Source organism: Micropterus dolomieu, linkage group LG02 (assembly GCF_021292245.1).
Source record: "Micropterus dolomieu isolate WLL.071019.BEF.003 ecotype Adirondacks linkage group LG02, ASM2129224v1, whole genome shotgun sequence".
Taxonomy (NCBI): domain Eukaryota; kingdom Metazoa; phylum Chordata; class Actinopteri; order Centrarchiformes; family Centrarchidae; genus Micropterus; species Micropterus dolomieu.
This window is the reverse complement of record NC_060151.1, coordinates 9,819,709-9,839,384: the sequence shown is the minus strand read 5'-3', so window position 1 is coordinate 9,839,384 and position 19,676 is coordinate 9,819,709. Positions and strand designations below refer to the sequence as shown.

The 19,676-nt window shown below is 39.7% G+C and overlaps 3 protein-coding genes across 4 annotated transcripts in view; 2 read left to right on the top strand and 1 right to left on the bottom strand.

Annotated features, from left to right (window-relative positions):
• Positions 1-2,731: 2,731 nt before the first annotated feature.
• bud31 (BUD31 homolog) lies at positions 2,732-6,754 on the bottom strand. Its single transcript, XM_046073742.1, has 4 exons — positions 6,563-6,754; positions 5,364-5,486; positions 4,947-5,113; positions 2,732-3,294 (listed from the first exon to the last, which is right to left on the bottom strand). Exons 1-4 carry the CDS (start codon positions 6,654-6,656, stop codon positions 3,244-3,246), a joined length of 435 nt encoding a protein of 144 aa, XP_045929698.1. The 5' UTR covers positions 6,657-6,754; the 3' UTR covers positions 2,732-3,243.
• A 52-nt stretch (positions 6,755-6,806) lies between these two features.
• pdap1b (pdgfa associated protein 1b) lies at positions 6,807-11,687 on the top strand. The gene is made up of 7 exons (XM_046073731.1): positions 6,807-6,888; positions 7,249-7,306; positions 7,577-7,668; positions 8,089-8,190; positions 8,396-8,517; positions 8,790-8,941; positions 10,418-11,687. The coding sequence occupies exons 2-7, from the start codon at positions 7,294-7,296 to the stop codon at positions 10,471-10,473; spliced, it is 537 nt and encodes a 178-aa protein (XP_045929687.1). The 5' UTR covers positions 6,807-6,888; positions 7,249-7,293; the 3' UTR covers positions 10,474-11,687.
• A 275-nt stretch (positions 11,688-11,962) lies between these two features.
• The window catches only part of shmt1 (serine hydroxymethyltransferase 1 (soluble)), a 9,543-nt gene continuing 1,829 nt past the window's right edge, over positions 11,963-19,676 (top strand). Inside the window, exons 1-11 of one of the 2 annotated variants that reach the window (XM_046073712.1) lie at positions 11,969-12,155; positions 13,243-13,348; positions 13,515-13,660; positions 13,797-13,912; positions 14,093-14,253; positions 15,138-15,219; positions 15,332-15,544; positions 15,684-15,797; positions 15,884-16,006; positions 18,606-18,722; positions 18,912-19,022. In XM_046073712.1, the coding sequence (XP_045929668.1) occupies positions 13,256-13,348; positions 13,515-13,660; positions 13,797-13,912; positions 14,093-14,253; positions 15,138-15,219; positions 15,332-15,544; positions 15,684-15,797; positions 15,884-16,006; positions 18,606-18,722; positions 18,912-19,022 (1,276 nt within the window). In that variant the 5' untranslated portion in view covers positions 11,969-12,155; positions 13,243-13,255. Of the gene's footprint in view, positions 12,156-13,242; positions 13,349-13,514; positions 13,661-13,796; positions 13,913-14,092; positions 14,254-15,137; positions 15,220-15,331; positions 15,545-15,683; positions 15,798-15,883; positions 16,007-18,605; positions 18,723-18,911; positions 19,023-19,676 lie in introns of both variants that reach the window. The other variant, XM_046073721.1, reaches the window with a different exon arrangement.

Below are 19,676 nucleotides of genomic sequence, written 5' to 3'. Positions count from 1 at the left end.
AACACCATGAAAAATCACAGTCCAGACAAACACAATGTCCCTTTTCATCGCCCCTCTGGGATCAGGGGATGGCACTTTAGAAACACAGTGGAACTGGTCATCGACTTCTGCACAACTTTAGTTGCAAGTGATGGATGTTTCTACCCCGAGCATGATTCAAAAGAGACTTTTCCTTACAAACGGTATCAAAATGCTGGAGAGAAGTATGCTACGTGGCAGATTACTCCTGATGCATCTAAACTGACATACTGGAAATGGTTTGTGTGTCGATTTCAGGAGCAACTGGAAGACCACCATAAATTAAAATTCCAGGGCAGAGGAGAAATTCCCAGTGAGTGGAGAAAACACAGTAAAGAAGAAGCTATTAAAAGTCTGGTTGAAATGTACAATCTGTAGTGACCCAGAAACAACCGAGCTCTACTCAAATAACAGAAGCCCAAAGTGTCTTTAACTGTATTAGGAGTTTTTGATTTAATTGCGGTATTGAGGATGATGCCTTTCCAAAATGATTGATAGTGCAAATTCATCATTTGATCAATGTTTTATTGTCTTATGTACAGTTTAGTAAGTTGTAGTATAACATTAACAGTAAATAGGAATCCTGAAAATGTCCTGAGGCAAAGAAGAGCACAATGTATGTGTAATGACAAATTATGTGTTTGTTCGCCTTCAAAGGATGATCATAAAAACAGAGACAGATTAGGGAAAAGTCATTTAGGTTTCTGATCTAATTATTATTTTACAAGATGATGAAGATGCATGACATTTGTATGTGAACATTTAAACTTGAAAAATTATTTAAGTTGTCAGATATTAGACGTATTTTTATTCCTCTAAAAAAAGTAACGAGCTATGATTTGAGTTTTTTTAAAAACCTTTTTACATGACAGTTTTATACTTCTCAAAAAACTTTTTTTTGAGATCAAAGATCAAAGAAAGGTGTAGGAGTTTAAGCTAAGACATTTTATCAGACGTGAATAATTGAGTTCATTCTAAATAACAAATTACCATTTTTATATTACAGGTCTCATTAAAAGACATCATTACAGAATTTGTAGTTTTGATAGAAGTTGTACATTGTATCTCTGCAACTGTTTTTTGTAAACTGTTTGAGCAAAGAACTGAGAATGAATTGATGAAGTGTTATTGATTATGAAAATGCATGAAACTTGTATTTGAATAGGACTTGAGTCCCATGATAAGAGAGAGTTGTGAGTTGAGGTTTTGTTAACCTTTTAACTGCATCTGTTGTCCAACTCATTTTACATGTAACAAACATTTTACTCTTTTACTTTGTTTTTATTCTGTACTTTACTAATTTTTTTTAAGATTTGATAATTGATCCATTATTTTTCTCAAGTATTTGGCGTATTCACTAATTTCACACTAATCTAATTTTAAATGATTATATTTGATTTGTATTTTGTCCATATTGGAATTGGTTTTGTTGTTTTCTCAGTTTGACTCCTTACATATAATAAATTGATATAATTACTAACAGATATAGTAGTCTTTGTGAAAAAAAATATTTGTATTTTTTCTTTTACTGTAATAAAAACACCCTTCACACAGTCACTGGAGTTTAAGCCTCTTCTGTTATTTTTTAGCATTATGAGAAGCAGGCCTGGAATTTCATCATTTTAGGGGCAAGGCCACCTGGCTACTGGTGTCAATTTTTTAAGGGCCACATCCAAGAGTCTGTTTGCAAGGGCATATATTGCAAACAGACTCTTGACTGATTTTAGCTATGATGGATATGTGAGCTTTTTATGTGTCATGAATAATAAATGCTTGCCCTGCTGGAGCAGCAGAAGGCAAGGTAGTAGACTGAAGAAAAATACTGGTCACTCTGTTAAATAACATTCATCTGCGGGGACTGAGTGAGTGGGCTGGCTACATTCATGGGAGATACACCTCAGATGCAGGAGGGTCCTTGTTCTTTAGCAGCTTCTTTGTGATCTTACAGGGCTGCACAGAAGCAGAGCTCTCATGCACATCAGCTGGCCGGAGGCGCAGTATTTCTACAGCTGTACAGTGACAGGATAAGATTTACCTTGAACTAAAGATCTTCTGAAATGTTGGTGCCTCAGATGAGATGACAAAATACCACAAATTAAAGAATATCTGCAATTTCCCACTGGACAGTCTAACCTTAAATTATGAAGATACAGAGTAACAATCTGCTCTGTGACATGTAAGCTGTATTTTCTCCAATGAAGTCAGTAAACATGGAAATAAGGTCGACAACAAGAGTGACTGTTTCTTAGTAGTAAAACCATATTAAGCAGAGGGGACTGAATGACAGCATTTTGGGAATGTTGACCTTGTTTTTCTAGAAACTCAATAGAATTTTGCTTTGTGCTCATGAAGCCACAGCTCAGACACACAGAGACTAATATTTTAGTCAAAACATACCAATGTAGTTATTTGGAGCTTCTCCTCAAACAGCTAAATCTCACCTTTCTGATAAGGAAAGGAGCATCTGCAGCAGTCACCAAGAGAAAAAGAAATACAGACACACAAACTAAACATATTGACACGTTTAACTTATAGAGTCATTAGAAAATTCTGTTTGAGGACTTCAACCTTCTAGTGATTTATCCTACCTACAGAGGTATGTAACAATCCAACTCTACAGTCCATGTTTTTCTGTTTTTTAATTCATATGATGATGTTATGCTTAGACTGTAGTGAATCCCACACTTAACCTGCATCCAAAAAGTAAGAGACGTAAATCAGAAGAGTTTAATTTAAAATAAGACTACAAGAACAATGATGAGTAAAAAGTTTTAAGGTTTAGAACAATGACATTTCAAACTAAAAGCATTTCTCCCAGCCCTCTTCAAATGACATGAAACATTATTAGAATTTCATTTGACCTTCACAGTGACTAGCTGGAATGACAGGCCTGACCCAGAAACAGCTAACCTCAACTTCCTACTTTGAGCTTTTGGAGTTGAGGGCACAAAATATTTAAGAGAAAAAATACACAAAAACAAATGTAAGCAATACAATGTGGCCCCTCTCAATGTTTTCTCCTTGGCTCCCCTCAGTGTGAAGAGAAAACTAAATACTGACCCCCTTAAGGGCAGCTGAGGATGGTGGCAAAGATATCAGCGATTTGTTTCTGATGCAGGTGACTGAAATGAAGACAATGTTGCTTTGGGGTTTTGAGAGTGCACAGATGGAGGCCCGAATCCCCGACGGAAAATAGGCCAGATCTCCAAAAAAAAAAAAAAGCGTTTAGCCAGAGCATCCTCTGCATCCACAGTGAGTGCATTCAATGATCCTTCCCTGCAGAGAGGAATAAACAGCAGGATTTAGACCACGAGGGCACACAGGGACTTAACATTTAAGAAAGTAACTGGATAACGGTCACTCTTTCCTTTCCTCCAGTAAGTATTCCATTTCTTAAATTATTACAGCAAAAACTGGCTCGCTCATTTGTCTGACTTGATCAATCAAACAGCAGCCTCTTGTAACTAACTAGACCAGTGGCTGTGTAAAAAACAACAAAACTTGAAACTAAATAGTGAAATGGTTCAAAGCATGTTAAATCATTCAGATTAAATCATCATTCATTCAGGTCTTTGAAAGCACCCTGTGTTAACAGCGTTGTCTTTACTTTATCTCTCAAGATCAGGGAGGCTAAGGAGAAGTATAGGTGGAAGCTGGAGCTTAAAATCCAGCAGAACAACATGAGGGAGGTCTGGAGCGGCATGTGTAACATCATTGGCTTCAGACCGACTGGCAGCAGAGGAGTTGAAGGCAGCTTGGACAGGGCTAACAAACTTAATCTGTTCTTTAACAGATTTAATGCCATGTCTACTGCCCATCCCCCTACTATATCAGCTGCTGTCAGCCCTCAAACATCTCCAACCCCACTACTCCCCCCTCCACCTCACTGTCCCCCAGCCCTCCCCCTTGGAGACCCCTACTCCCCCCTCCTCCAGCTCTCAGGTTAACAGCTGACGCAAAGGCGCCAGTGAACCCTGTTTCCATCCAGTGCGTCAGTGTGGACATTGCGGAGGATTACAAATACCTGAGAGTGCACATTGACAATAAACTGGACTGGGTCAAGAACACTCAAGCCCTCTACAGGAAGGGCCAAAGCCGTCTCTATTTTCTGAGGAGGATGAGGTCCTTCAACATCTGCAGGACAATGCTGAGGATGTTTTATGAGTCTGTGGTGGCCAGTGCTATCCTGTTTGCTGTTGCACGCTGGAGCAGCAGGTTGAGGGTAGCGGACGCTGACAGTCACACTCAACAAACTGATCCGTAAGACCAGTAACATAATGGCGGTGGAGCTGGACACTGTCGGTGGTGTCAGAGAGGAGGATACAGTTCAAACTACATGTCATCTTGGACAATGTATCCCACCCACTCCATGACGTGCTGCTCAAACACAGGAGCACTTTCAGTGCAAGACTCATTTCCCCAAAATACACCACAAGAAGTCATTCCTGCCTGTGGCCATCAAGCTTTATAACTCCTCCCTCTAAATGTCTGACACACGGACACTTAGTTAAAGTTAAACTGGTCATTACTATCCGTTTTGTGCAATAACACCTGCTTAATTACTTAGTGTGCAATACTATCTGCTGCAATTCTGCTGCTACTATTTATTCATTATTACTGTTCACAATAACAATTCCTTTAATTATGTAAATACTGTACATCACACTCATATATTTTCTTTTATTTTACATTTTTACTCTGATATTTATATTTCTTCACATACCACTTTCTTTCTTTATATTCCTTTTGCCTTGTGTGCAACTGTGACAAAGAATTTCTCCTCGGGGATCAATAAAATCTGATTTTGAAGTGTATATCTGCACTCATGTCTCTTTAGACATTGGCAGTAATAATGTAAAGCAGAAGGGCACCAATGGGATTGTCTTTCAAAATGATTAAAATAGTGAGTGAAATTCTGTCAGACTTACGACTTCCAGCTTGCTCTTGGGAACTCGGCAGATGCAATTGGTTCCAAAGTTGGTGTCTCGTGTTTGGATGCAACGCAGGCAGCACAGGTTCTCGTAGCCCTGCTTCTTCCACTTGGCAATCAGGTTCTTATCTGCATAGCCTTCCTTTATACAGTACTCATACAGCTCTGTCAGGAGACACGCACAGAAAGACAACACAGGTTTGGCATCTTTTACGCAGAGTCTAACCATGAATGTGTTTCATATGTCTAATTATGAGCAAAATCTTCTTGCAAGGCGGAAAATATGCTGGACAAACATCTTTAATTAAGTCTTAGGGACTTGAAAAATGTTGAATTCTCACGAAATTGTTACACATGGAAATTATGTAAGGCATGTAATTGCAGAAAATCTAATAAACTTCACAGATCTGTCTACCTCTGCTGATGGCTTTCCTTTTATAGAAGAGGTCGAAGATGTATCGACTCCGCTGATGATGCAGCCTGAAAATTGGCCAAAGGGACTCCACCTTCCGCTTTCCCTCATGGGGCTCCGTTTCAGCTGGAACACAGAGGAAAATCAGGAAAGTTAGATTAGGTAAGAAGAAATTAAAATTAAAATGGTGCTCCACCTGCTTGGGTAATTAAAACGCCTCTCTGGTTAAGGTGTGAATAGCGCCATGGATAGTGAGATCATTTCTGAGGAAAAGCATTAATCTGTTGCCTCCTCTCTTAACCGAGTACTTTCCACAAGAGCTTGGAACCTGTCTGACGAGATTTCATTCACAACAAAAGCATCAGTGACATCTGCCACTGATGGTTTGCGCTCCAATCAGGTGATTCATTGGCACTGATCATCCTCGATCATCTCGAAATCTTCGGAGTGTTTGTGTTCCCCATCCCACCCAATCACCCCCTGCCATAGTTACACAAACACACCCAATCTATGCCATATTTCCCCTGCACTCACTCCTCAATAACACAATACAGGCATTCAGCAATCTTTATTTGTAAATAGAACATCATGTTCAGTCTTAATGTGTGTGCATCAAACAATTTTCAAAGTAAATATACTTTAAATCCAAGGGTGATTAAAGCAAAGATACTTCAGAACTAAAGGTCTTTTTTCCCCCTTTACATAAGTAAAGTAGTTTCTCAAACACCGCTCATTGAGGTGCGTGCGTGTATGTAATTAAAATCCTCCTGTCCATCAACAAGACCGCCTAATTTGCCTGCAGCCTTGCACTTCGCCATGAGAGGTCACTGTAACTGAAGCTTCGCGTAACGAACCCATTTTCGAAACAATTGGCTCAGGTTCGGTGCTTCACAAAAGCTTCATTTGCCCATCACTAAAAAAACACTAAGTGAAAACTGAAACATTAAACATTTGCATCTGACTGAACTAACGTTACAACCAACAGTAACGTTTGACTCGTTGATTAATGCGAGTTTCGTGCTAACAAACTAACGTTAGTGTTTCCATTAAACATTTATTAATCGGTTGTAAAATCAAATTTAATGGGCATCTGTGAACAGTTAGAGTTAATGCGATGTTACGGTTGAAATGATTTCTCCACTACAGACGGCCAGGTGTTGTGAGGACCGTCGGACAATCATCTTTTACCGTTTCCGTCTCACCTTCTCTCATTTTCTGATCCAGCTCGTCCAAAGTGGGCTCAATAAGCTCCCAGCCGTCCGGGGGCGGCTTCCGACTCCTCTTTACTTTGGGCATGTTGCTCTAATTTTTGTACAAAACTGAACAAAAGCTCACGGTGTTTTCGTTTTTATTTGGTGAACCCGTCTCAGGCTCTGTCGCTGTAATATGACGTCACCGTGGGGGTCCATTTCAACTTGTCGTCTCATGAACGACGTCACCGCCACAAATAAACACCCTCCATTTATTGGCGTTTCATTACCTCTTAAAGACTTAAACGCTATATATGTTCATGTAAACATCTATTCAGGTCAGTATAAAGACGTTTGCTGAGATTAAACCGACGCAGATGTTTTTCTGTCGCCCCTGGCAGATTGCATCACTTTAGCACCCAAACAAACTGCCTTCAGATAAACAACATGATTCAGGTCCTTGCATTTAATAACCCGCGTCATTTAGTCAGGCGACTGTGGGATTATATGGAAATATTAACATAATTTAGTTTATACCAGCAAACGCGTTTACTAAATGCGTGAAACCCTCCTGTACTGAAGCTTTGTTAAAAGGGAAATGCTTGAACTACTCAGAGTATTGTGTTACTCATCCAGCCTGTGAGTTTAGTCAGCTGTCAGTTTGTGCTGCTGCTTTTAACACTTATGTTTTGTGTCAGCGTTTACTTGTCAGGGCGCTTACAGTAAAGGCTTCGTCTGTCAAAATGCCCAGAGGAGGTAAGAATGATCTTAAAACCTGCTGCATTTAGATGAAGTCAGTTGTTTTACATCTGTTAGCCTGCTGTTAGCTACACAACAGCGACACGCCTCTTTAGTATTAGACTAATAAACTGTATTAAAACTTACAGATCTGAGCTTTGGATGGTGTTAAACAGTAAACAAGAAATGTTTATAGGCCGCTCTGCTTCCTTTGACACCTGTCTGTTCGCTGTCGCGTACAAGGGGGATGCAAATCTGTGTGTGTGTTGTCATTTTTCATCTTCGCAGGTAAGAAAGGTGGCCATAAGGGTCGCGTGCGGACGTACACCAGCCCCGATGAGATAGACGCCCAGATGAAGGCAGAGAAGGAGAGGAAAAAGGTTGGTGGAGTGTGTACATCCAAAGACTTTTTTAATCTTGTGCCACACAGGGTCAAGTGTGTGTGCAGCTCTTCACTAAAGTACTGGTCAAGCTCCAGAAATGCTGACCTACTCCTCCCAAAAATCATAATTCCATTGGAAAGAGATTTTGATTCTGCTGGAGTACTCCTGTAATACCAAATCACTATTTGACTCAATAACATTTATTTATATAGAGCCAATTCATTACAGAAGTTATCTCATTGCACTTTTCATATAGAGTTGGTCTAGACTGTACTCGTTGTAATATTATTTACAGAGACCCAACAATTTGCACCATGAGCAAATACTTGGTGACACTGTCAGGGAAAAACTCACTTTTAACAGGCAGAAACCCTTGAGCTGGTTTAATGATGTTCTCCTGTCATTTATATGTCCTAGCAAGAGCAGGAGGCGGAGGAGGCGGGTGCAGCTCCGAACGACACGGCAGAGGAGAAGCTACCAGCGTCAGGATCAGATGACAGCGATGATGAAAATTCCCTGGTACTGCCATAATGTTTATGTCACTCTGTTGCTCTGTTACCACACACACAGTTATATATATATATATATATATAATAAAGTACTGATTGGTAGTATTTTGTGTACATGTGTGGAGCTCCTTGTAACTTCTTCTTATGAATGTGGTCATTCATTGTTTGCTGTATTCAGAGCACTTCATGCTGTATGTGTTGTGATGTGTTTGCAGAGGAGGAGAGCGGGTGTGGAGGGCTTGATAGAGATCGAGAACCCCAACAGAGTGGCTCAGAAGTCCAAGAAGGTGACACAGATTGAGGTGGATGAGCCCAGGCAGTTATCAAGGAGAGAGAGGTGTGGGTTTCATGTCAAAACGCACAAGTTATACAGTAACAGTGCTAAATGGGAACTTCATGTTTTAACATGTAGTAGTTATTAAAAATTGAAGTTGCATGCCATGACATTTGGAGCAGTATGAAGCATTGACATTAGGTTTCTATAATATCCAGTCAAAATGTTTCCTTATGTTACTTTCCCCACCTTGACACACACACACACACACACACACACACACACACACACACACACACACACACACACACACTCACTCTCTCATTGTGGTGCAGAGAGGAGATTGAGAAGCAGAAGGCCAAGGAGCGCTACATGAAGATGCACTTGGCAGGGAAGACGGACCAGGCCAAAGCTGACCTTGCTCGCCTTGCCATAATCAAGAAACAGAGAGAAGAGGCGGCAAGAAAGAAAGAAGAAGAGAAAAAGGGTAAGCAAAACATGTCATATGGTAATTATTATTGTACAGTGATGATTGTATTAAACAGCTTGTAAATTTCCTCTACTCCAGGGGAAACTCTACACAATTTATCACATTAGAACCGTGATGTGGTCACGAAGGCTTATTTACATTAACACACTCTGCAGGTCACCATGGACTCATCTAATCTTGTGGTGTGTGTGTGTGAAGGTTCAGCAGTCTCTTATCTCCAAAATGAGCCTCAGAGCAGCAGGAGTCAAAACGATATCGCTTGATTAATTAATTTATTTTGCGTGCCTGTCCTCAACTTCAAACTCAATCTGCTACAAAAGTTAGTGCTTAAATATGTGATGATGAATCTTTTCAGCCTGTTAGGATTTTTAAAATGTTTTAACGTGTAGCCTTGTTAATGGAGCATTTGTTTTTCAGCTTCACCACCAACATTAAAAGTGAAAACGTAGTGTCTGAAGATACGAACAATAAATCATAAATCTAACCTCTGTGTTTTTGTCCAAGTAAGATAAGCAGCAAAACAAGTTTACAGTACGTTAGAATTAAATCATATTTACTATAACACCAGGACTAAATGCCTCAAGACTGCAATACCAGAAAAGTGTTTTTTATGTATTTCCATGTCTTCTACTCGGATCAGCTGGTGAGGAACTTTTTGCTTTGGACAGCTTTAGCCTCAGTCTTTTAGTCTAATGTAATGTAGGAATCCAGCAAGTGTATATTTAGGACTCCTTTAAAGAGTTCTCTTTTTTCAAAAGACTCTGCTGGAAACATTAAAACGTCAGCTGGAGTAAGTGCTTTCAACCGACTCATGAAGCTAAGATGAGTTTAATTAGCCAGCCAGCCGCAGCTGGCAAACTCTATGTGAAGCTGCTCCAATTGTTTCAAAGATTACGAGATACTTTGAGTGGTAAATTAAACTCCGTCATTTGTGTGGTGTGCAAGAATGGATAACTTGACGTGCATACCACTAGATTAAAATTCCTTTGTTGTCTTTGCATCAAGTACAATGAAAGCGTGTGCAATCCTAAAAGCTCGACCTAAAATTAAATTAAGGTTCTAAATGTACGAATAAATAATACAATTTGTGTAAATTAGTGAATCTGAAAAACAATAGATATGAAACAATACAGCACCATAACTTATTGTTAGCAGCTGAGATATTACTCTCCAGGATATTTCACACACACAGTACATAGTTGAAATGTAAACATGTTCTATGAAGTAACTTCCAAGTATTATAGTGCTGATAGTCACACAGTACCCAAACAGTCAGTGTCAATGTTTAGTTCTCGTCTGGACGGTAACTAAGAAGCACAAAGGCTTAGTGAACGGCCAGCTGGAAAGTGTACAGTGGAACATGGTTAGTAATCAGCACAGAGAGCTCAAACATCAGCCTCCATACTGTCACTGTTTATGTGCCCATGCTGTGTGTCAAGCTGACTGTGTCTGTCTCTTATTTTCTGCTTGCAGCTAAAGATGCAGCGGCAGCAGCAGCTAGAGGAGTAAGCTCCCTCTCACTGAAATGATGAAGAGTATTTATCAGAGGCATTTTCACATGTTCATGGACTGGCGCAATATATATATATTTGACTGAGGAGGAGCCATGCTGTTGACATTACTGTAAAATATGACCATTTGTAAAATGGTTAAGGAGACACCAGTGGAGAGAGGGGTTGTGAATATTTTGGCATGGAGTAATGGCCTCCTTGTTCCCTCCAGGAAGTAAAGCTACAATTGAGAATACATCGGCCTTCATGTACATTCAGAATGAACCTCTTCTAACCTATGATCTTGTACATGTACAATAATGGTATACTTATCATTGTACAATTGCAACTTTGCTAACAGAGCATTGCCACTATGTTTTTTTTTTGGGATCTTACATTGTATATAACTGATTCATGAAAATACTTCAGATTAATATGATGAAACCAGTTAAATGTGCCCATTTCTTTATTAACTTTATTTCCCTGTGACAAAACTGTCACCACTGGTTTAGAGCAGGATTTACCGGCCTCAGGTGCAGGAGTCCCTGTTGGGTCTGCTGATATGAAAATGAGATGAGTCAATAAAGCAGATGTTTATTTTGGAAAAGTAGTAGTAGAATCTGGCAGTGCAGAAAAGTCTTTGCAACAGCACTTTCAGAATATACTAAATATAACTGAACAGTTAAATCTGTTAAACGAATGAATAATAAAATGGCCCTGACATTAGTTTCAGATCAAGAACAACTAAGAGGTCAAAGATGTTAATATGACGATGACGAATGTATTAAGTGGTACACGACGCAGAAGTGAGTTTGATTTTTTTTTGCCAGACAGGATTAAAGGCTGGGTTTTAGTCTCGGAGCCAGTGTGTATAAAGCTGCTCAGAGTAAAGTGTCAGTGTTAAGTTCATCGAAATTAAGTCAGTAGGCAGCAGCTACACAGTCTCTGTATTTTGAAAATGCCTGATACAGAAGGTGTGTCCCAATAACCGCAGTCCCTGTACAACACACAAGTTCATGACTTTGATGGATTCAGTATTGATACAATCAAATGTTCACATTAACCACGTCTGTTTCAATAAGGAAATGTGCACTATGTTTGACATCGGCTGAGCTGTGAAGGATGCAGGTGAGTTTGAATGCCAATAAAACATAAAAATGACAAATCTGTAAGTAAACATTTTTATGGAAAGGTTTTCGACCCCTGAGTTCTCTGTTTTAGAACAATAAATCAATAAACATATCGTTATTTTACATGGAAACATTTATTAGAACCTCCAGAGATTCTTCTCACTTGAAAGGGTTACTATATGCTAAATATTTGTGTGAACATCTCAAATGGCATATAGTTATTTCCTAGTCCTAATGACAATCCTACTTTGTGCTAAGACTGATTTGACTCCTAAATCAAAATTAAGGACCACTGTAATTTTTATCCGCACCGGTGTTACACCAAATTCTGTAACCCATCAAATGATGTTACCTGATTAGGAATTTCATATCACTGCAAATGGATTTATCATGCTTTCAGAGGGTGGCGGTAATGCACCGAATATGCTGGATTAAAAACTCAAAAAGAAGAAGAAGAAGTGAGTGGATTGGTGGAAAGTTTGGCGGACTTTATCCTCCACGGAGAAGCAGTTTTTTGTTGAAGCCCCATGGTCTGACTTCAGTTCAGCTTTAGTTACAAGTGACAGCGGTGGGAGTCTGCACCACAGACCGGTGAGTGAACTAACTTCATTAATGACTCATGGGCTCAGTGAAATGCAGACACAACGGACGCAAATGTTTGTGTTGTGTGTTGGCATAGAGAAGTAATTTTCAACAAGAACATGTTATTTGGCACCATTTGTCGATTTGTCCTGTTATAAAGCCATGACATGACATTTAGCAGTTTGCCACCTGACCCATTAGTCTAACTGGATCCTGCAAAAAGCAAGTTAGTTGTTACTGTTTGCATGTGGATATTTTATTAACGCTCGTTATATGTTCACAGTCCACCTCACTATAAAGGTTTATCAAACTCTTTCAATCCGTGTTTTCCCCTGTTGCTGCTCTTTCTGTCAGTGGACCCAGAGTCATGTGCTCGGGTAACTTAACTTAGCAGCATAACAGCTGCATGGCTGTCGTGCAGGCTTCTAACTTCGTAGACACGACAGAGAGTAGCCTTACATAAAGATCTGGCACGTGTAAACTAGGACTGAACAAGTCATGGAAATATGATTGAAATCGCATTATGGCCAAGTGCAATATCCAGATCGCAGGAGCTACAATATTTTGGTAAACAGTGTTCCATCATAGCATTATAAATGAAGCTTCAGACTGAAGGGAACGTGCTTGTTTGCTTCAGACCCAGAGCAAAAATCACATCTTCATTTTTATATATTTTTTTCAGTGAAAGTAAAATGCTGAAAATGACTATTCCCACTAAAATAGTGCATGTCGTTCAACCCCAGCAGCAAACACATATTAGTAAGCTTTATGAAGTAGTGAATGTGTTGTCTCAGTTATTCAATTACTTGTGTTGTGACAGTTTCTTATCAGTCTGGTTCAAAGTTTAACTCATGAGGCCATAGCTGTAGTTGCACAACACTGCACAGGTGCTGCTGCATGTGTCTGAGGCTTAGGACTGGAATAATGGATCTGTGATAAGGGATCTGTATAGCCGAAGCACTCGCTGTACTCTTTCATAACACACACACAATCCTTTCTTAATGCAGCTTTTTGATAAAAATATGTTGTCTCTCTTGGATATTGTTTTTATGACTATGTCTAGTCTCTGAATTATCTCCCCTCTTTGCGTGCCCAGACAAACAGCAACCATGTCCATAACAAATGGCCACACTCTGAGCAAAGAAACGTGGTATTCTCACAACAAGATGATGCTGGAGCCTCTGTCCATCAGCGACTCTGAGGTTTGTGTTCAGTGGATTTTAAAAATAAGTGTTGTGGAGACTGGAGAGATGATTCAGTGGGATCAGCAGTACTAACCACCCTCTCAAAAAATGGCTGAAAGGAGAATTATTTCAAGTTGTTGTTCTCCCCTGAACAATAAAGTATTTGTGTATATTTGTGTTTTAGGTGTTTACCATCATAAAAAAAGAGAAGCACAGGCAGACGTACGGTCTGGAGCTGATAGCGTCTGAGAACTTTGCCAGCCGAGCTGTTCTAGAGGCTCTGGGTTCCTGTATGAACAACAAATACTCTGAGGGATATCCTGGTCAGAGGTACAAGAATCAACCAAGTTTGTCTATGAAATCCAAGTGTTTGATTAAATCCTGTTATCAGTGCATTCTGCTTTATCCTATCCATTCAATAGCAAGTAAGTATAGCAGTAATAATCAGTATGATCCGTGTGTTCAGATACTACGGTGGTACGGAGCATGTTGATGAGCTGGAGAGACTCTGTCAGAAAAGGGCGCTGGAGGCATATGGTCTGGACTCTGAGAAATGGGGTGTCAATGTGCAGCCATACTCAGGTACTAAATTGCGAATAACATCTAAAACTCATCTGACTCGTGTCAGTATTTTAACTTTCTGTCTCATCAAACTCTTCTTCTGCACTCTTTGCTTTTCCCGTTTCATCTCATCTTGTTGTCTCTCTGACACCATCATCTTCGTTTCCTCTCTGACTTGTTATGTTCTTTCCTATTTGTAAGGTTCACCCGCCAACTTTGCTGTCTACACGGCCGTTGTTGAGCCACACGGCAGGATCATGGGACTAGACCTTCCCGACGGAGGTCACCTGACACACGGCTTCATGACTGAGAAGAAGAAAATCTCAGCAACGTCCATCTTCTTTGAGTCCATGCCGTATAAGGTACAGAACAATCTTGTGCATTTGTCCAGACACACTCGCCCAGTGTCAAGGTTTAATAAGATTATTCTTAACACTGAAAGTATGTGCACATCGCTCCTCATGAGAGCTGGGAAAGATAACAAGAAGCCCTTAATTTGATGGAATCTGGGAAGTTAGTACAGTCTGCTACAGTTTGATAAGCAACTAATGTGCAATTACAGTGTCAGGTTCTGATTGTACAGAGAATAGAAAAGCTGTAGAGTCAAGGATGTGGACAGGAACATTTGATCTTGACACCAGAGACCTGGGTTCAGGCTTTGTCTCAGACTAGACATTTTAACTGTGGTCCTCTGATGTTTCCTTGCCTGGCTTAAGTTGGGTTAGTTGCCTTAACTGTTTCTTCACTTTTGTTGCCATGTGTGGATAATGTAGGGGGAAAAAGATCTGTTGATTGTGAACATTTTGGAGATGAGTTCAGCATGAACATTCTTCAATATAAACAAATCTGCTAAGTGTATTGGTTAAGAACATTTTGCGGTTCAGTATGAATGTTATGTCTGATGTTTACATTTACTCAATTGGCAGACGCAGATGTAAAACAGATGGCATTATTTTTCTTTTAAAAAAAAAAAGAAATATATATATATATATAAAATTAACCTTACAAAATTATAATATAAAAATCTGATAGTAGTTCAAAGCCCAGTGTATATAAATTGAATCCAGTAAAGACAAGATTTAAATGTGGGAAAAATCTGAAACATAATGGAATAAAGATGCCAAAGTGATTTCAGGTTGTTTCACTCTGATGGGCTTATGGCCAAAGTACAGTCCGTCCAGTTGTGCTCATGTTCAGTGTGTCAGATGTAGCTGTTCTGGTTTGATACGTGGTCTTCTGTTTTTAGGTGAATCCAGAAACTGGCTACATTGACTATGACAGACTGCAAGAAAACGCTCGGCTGTTCCACCCCAGACTCATCATTGCAGGTCCTTTAGTACACACACACACACACACACACACACACAAAGTGCATGCTAACTTCGGCCATTACGTCTTTACTTTCACACAATTAATTTCTTTTTTCTTTCTCTTCTCCAGGAGTAAGCTGCTATTCCCGCAACCTTGACTACGCCCGCATGAAGCAGATTGCTAATGAGAACAGTGCGTATCTGATGGCAGACATGGCTCATATCAGTGGATTGGTGGCTGCTGGAGTGGTGCCCTCACCCTTTGAGTGCTGCGACATTGTTTCCACGACAACACACAAGACACTGCGTGGCTGCCGCGCTGGACTCATCTTCTACAGGAAAGGTAGAACCTGAATATGAAGCCTCTGCCATAACAAACCACTTCCCTTTTTTTTGTTTTGTCATCGAGACTGTTTTTCTTTTTTCTGTAATGATACTCTGTGATTTCTCCAGCTTTACATTTTTCCATTTCCCTCTTCCAGGAGTGCGGAGTGTGGATGCCAAGGGGAAGGAGACTCTCTACAACTTGGAGTCTTTGATCAATCAAGCTGTGTTTCCTGGGCTGCAGGGAGGACCACACAACCACGCAATTGCAGGTATACCTCTCATCACGCTTTGTCCTCCCAGTTTTATTTAATTATGCCAGGATCTGTCTGATTTGGGTCATGTTTTCCACTGGCAGGTGTTGCTGTAGCTCTCAAGCAAGCCATGACACCAGAGTTCAAGGCCTACCAGATGCAGGTTCTTGCTAACTGCAAAGCTCTGTCCAGTTCACTTATTGACCACGGCTACAAGATTGTCACGGGTAATCGACACCCCACAAACGCAAATGGAATTGAAACATATCTCCAGTGTCAGTTTCCATCGTACAGAAGTGAAATGCATTTACCACAGAGAACATGAGCATTTGCTATAACTATTGTCGGTGAATACTGCAGCTTAAATTGAGTTAGTATGGCGTCTTGCATTGGCATTTTACCTCTGTTGGTACTGTTATGACAAAAAGCACACTCTGATGTATTTGATGCTTCTGGTCTACAAAGCCCAGGTCAGATGAGTGGCCTGTACTATGAAGGGAGTTCAGCCTACTCAGAGTTAACTCGGGGTTATCAGGCAAACTCAGGGTTGACGACCTCTGACTGCCTACACTGGAGTTAAACGGTACTAGGAAGGTGGATAAGATGTTGTTTAGTTGAGTCCGTGTTAACTTAATTGGAGTTGGTTCGCATTAAAACAGGTGTGTTTGGCCGTGCAGGCAGAGTTTTTTTGCAATGGCGCATGCTTCGTATTTCTCCAGAGGAATGCACGTTGGTAGTGTCAGGAAATTATGAATGTAAAGACAAGTCAACGGCTAAATCTAATATTGTGGCGGACGACATCGCATCGAGTAAATTTGTAGCCTAATTATCTTCACAGTGGTCTTATTGTAGATCAAATCGCTATAATGTATTTTATGGGCTCTTCTTTTATGTGTAATATGATGTAAAGCTACAACTGCACATAAGGTCCATTGTAATAGGGAAAAATAAGGAGCCAGCAGAGGGGTAGTCCTAATAATCCGAGAGAAAATTTAATTTAATCTAGCCTACAAGTAAAAAACTTGAATAGCCTATTCACTGACATTATAGTCACACATTTAAGAGAAACTTCACTTTGCAAGGCTGCAACATCACACACACGTCTGCAGTGTATTATGCATGCACTGGAAAGTTATATTAAACTTTGCAATCGGATTTAGCAGTGAGGAAATACTCCTGAGTTTAGCCAACAATCACTATCATGCACCGAAGAGACTTTGCCTTGGATTCGGCATATTCAGAAGAAAACAGAGTGATTTTTGATTTTTTATGACATTAATTTCAGGGAATTTTTTTTTTTCTTGTAAATTTCACACTTTCATCTAGGATTTTTTTTTCTCGGTTATCAGCCCCACCCTGGCTCCCTAATTTTTGGACAAAATATAAAATAAATATAAATAATCTAAATATGTGAAAACACTCAGGAGAATTCAATTATAGACTACAGATGGGCTCCATCTACGAAACTATCGAAAGATTCCTCTTTAAAATCACTGAGGCTGCAGTGCTCGCTCTCTGAATGTAATGCTGTTGTGTTCAGAACTTCATTGCAACCGCAGTGGAACAAATCGGGATGAAATCTAAACATATTTTATGAAGCGGTGTGTATTAATATCCTGCTTCTCATCATTAACCCTGAGTACAGATGTGGTGTGTAGTCCACATATACAGGATAACCTCGAGTTAACCACGAACAAAACCTGCTCGGAGCAGTTTAGAGATGCAGCGTAAATTGCCATGGCAACAGACCTCAGGTAACACCTATCCACATTTTCGTAGTACGGGTTAACCGGGAAGTTACACCCGACGTCACAAAGTTAGTCCTGAAATTACCTGGATAAGTCAGTTACCCCGCTTCGTAGTACAGGCCACAGTGCTGTTCATTGGCATCGCGATATCAACATGCATGATAAACACATCGCAAAAAACTGCCTGAAACACGATGAATAAGAAAAATAATTTTATTTAGGAATGTGTACCGAAACCCAGTATTAAACTTAGACCATAGTATACACCTGTTCAAGAAGCATAAACTTGTAGAAAGTGAGTGATATTTTGATCTGAACTTTCTCAGCTAATATCGAATTGTTACAAACAAGCTAAAACAACAGCTGTCTGTGTAGCTTATTTTGTCATGTACCAATAAATCACAGCCAGCAGCAGAAGAGGGACGAGGACATGAGGAGGGACTTACATGGACTGATCATTTTCATTCTTTCTAAACATCACTCAGTATTTTGATTTTAGGAATATGATTTATTTTATTGACATTTTAGATTTGTTTCCAGTGAGATAATATTGGGTTTATATAGTGACTTTGCTGTTGTAGAAACTTCATTTAGGAGTATTTAAAACACTTAATTGTAATCCTGTTCTGAAGTTATAGAACTAGTATGCACATTTCAGTATTTGTTTATGTATCGAAAGCCATATCGTCATTGCGATGTTGAACAATGTTATTGCACATCGCAAATTTTCCTCATATCGTGTGGGACTAGGTCAGACTGATCATTTTAGCACTGATTATCAAAAGATGTTATGAGAATTTAAAGTATTTTCCATGTTTCTTATAATTATGAGATAAAGATGTTGGATGGGTTTCTTTTATAATTAATTATAATTACAATAACTTTTTTTCTTTCTTCAATGAATACAATCTGCTTCTTTAGCTGTGAAAATACCAACCTAACATTAACTTAAACTTCTCCATGTTGTCTCATGAAGAAAATTAAAAAATGTATAATTATGTATAATTAAAAAACAGAGGGGACTGACATGCTGTTGTAGTGTCTTCTATATTAATACTCTTTTTCTCTACCTGTGTAGGCGGCTCGGACAACCATCTGATCCTGCTGGACCTTCGCAGCAAAGGAACTGATGGAGGACGAGCTGAGAAGGTTTTGGAAGCCTGTGCCATCGCTTGTAATAAGAACACCTGTCCAGGTAGAGTGTGTGTGTGTGTGTTTTACTACTGATAGGGAGTTATTCATGCAGCCTTGTTTGTATATAAGAGTACTGGCAAAGTAGTCCTTTATCTCTCTGAATGATACATGTAAATACCTTTTTTTTCCTACAGAGTGCTTTAATGAGTGGCCAGACTCTTAATGTTTCCACATACATGTGTTTGTGTAGGGGATAAGAGCGCTTTGCGCCCCAGTGGTCTGAGGTTTGGCTCTCCGGCTCTGACCTCCAGAGGCTTGGTGGAAGATGACTTCAGGAAGGTGGCTGAGTTCATTCACAGAGGTAATTCTTTGATTTTTAATTTTTTTTAAACTGAAATTTCCAAGATAATTCTCTGAGAAATGTGTTTGAACTAAGGTGACCAGACCACTGAAGGGATGCGAAGATATTAGGCCAATGGTGCTTTTAAACATAATCAACCATAAAATCTATCCTTTGAGTATCAACTGCTCCCCGTGTGCAAATGACTGAAAACCACAAATTAGAATTTAAACAAAATGTTTGTACAGACAAATGAGATATGTAAGGGATAATGTCTGATGAGGTGTCCATTTTCATGAATGAATGGCCTCCTTGGAGTTCTCCTGGTAACACCTGAGGGTTTGACTAACACCTGGAACAATCATTACCATCCCATAAGGTTCTTATGCAATGGCAATGCAAAATACTTCTAGTCTGCTTAGCTCATAGAACCATTTGGCTCAGCTATGAGCCAGAAAGCTAACAAGATTAAAAGTCAGTAACATTGTGTACGGTTGACAAAAATTTAATATAATTTGACAGTATGTTTAACAACAAAAGTAGCTAACTATCCAGCCATTGTCCAATAAATGGACAAAAGCAGCCTGAAGTAGTAAGTTGAATATTTAAGTGTGTGTATGTGAGATGATCACTAATGTGATCAGTGAGTTCGGGGGGGGGGGGGGGCGGGGGGCC

Bases quoted from the DNA above. Each gene is read 5' to 3' on its own strand.
- bud31 (XM_046073742.1), bottom strand. From the start codon at position 6,656: ATGCCCAAAGTAAAGAGGAGTCGGAAGCCGCCCCCGGACGGCTGGGAG. The intron at 5,487-6,562 runs GTGAGACGGAAA...TCTGTGTTCCAG, and splicing joins GGATCAGAAAATGAGAGAAG to CTGAAACGGAGCCCCATGAG. The intron at 3,295-4,946 runs GTAAGTCTGACA...TCCTCTCTGCAG, and splicing joins CCAAGAGCAAGCTGGAAGTC to GGAAGGATCATTGAATGCAC.
- pdap1b (XM_046073731.1), top strand. The intron at 7,669-8,088 runs GTTGGTGGAGTG...TATATGTCCTAG, and splicing joins CAGAGAAGGAGAGGAAAAAG to CAAGAGCAGGAGGCGGAGGA. The intron at 8,191-8,395 runs GTACTGCCATAA...ATGTGTTTGCAG, and splicing joins GCGATGATGAAAATTCCCTG to AGGAGGAGAGCGGGTGTGGA.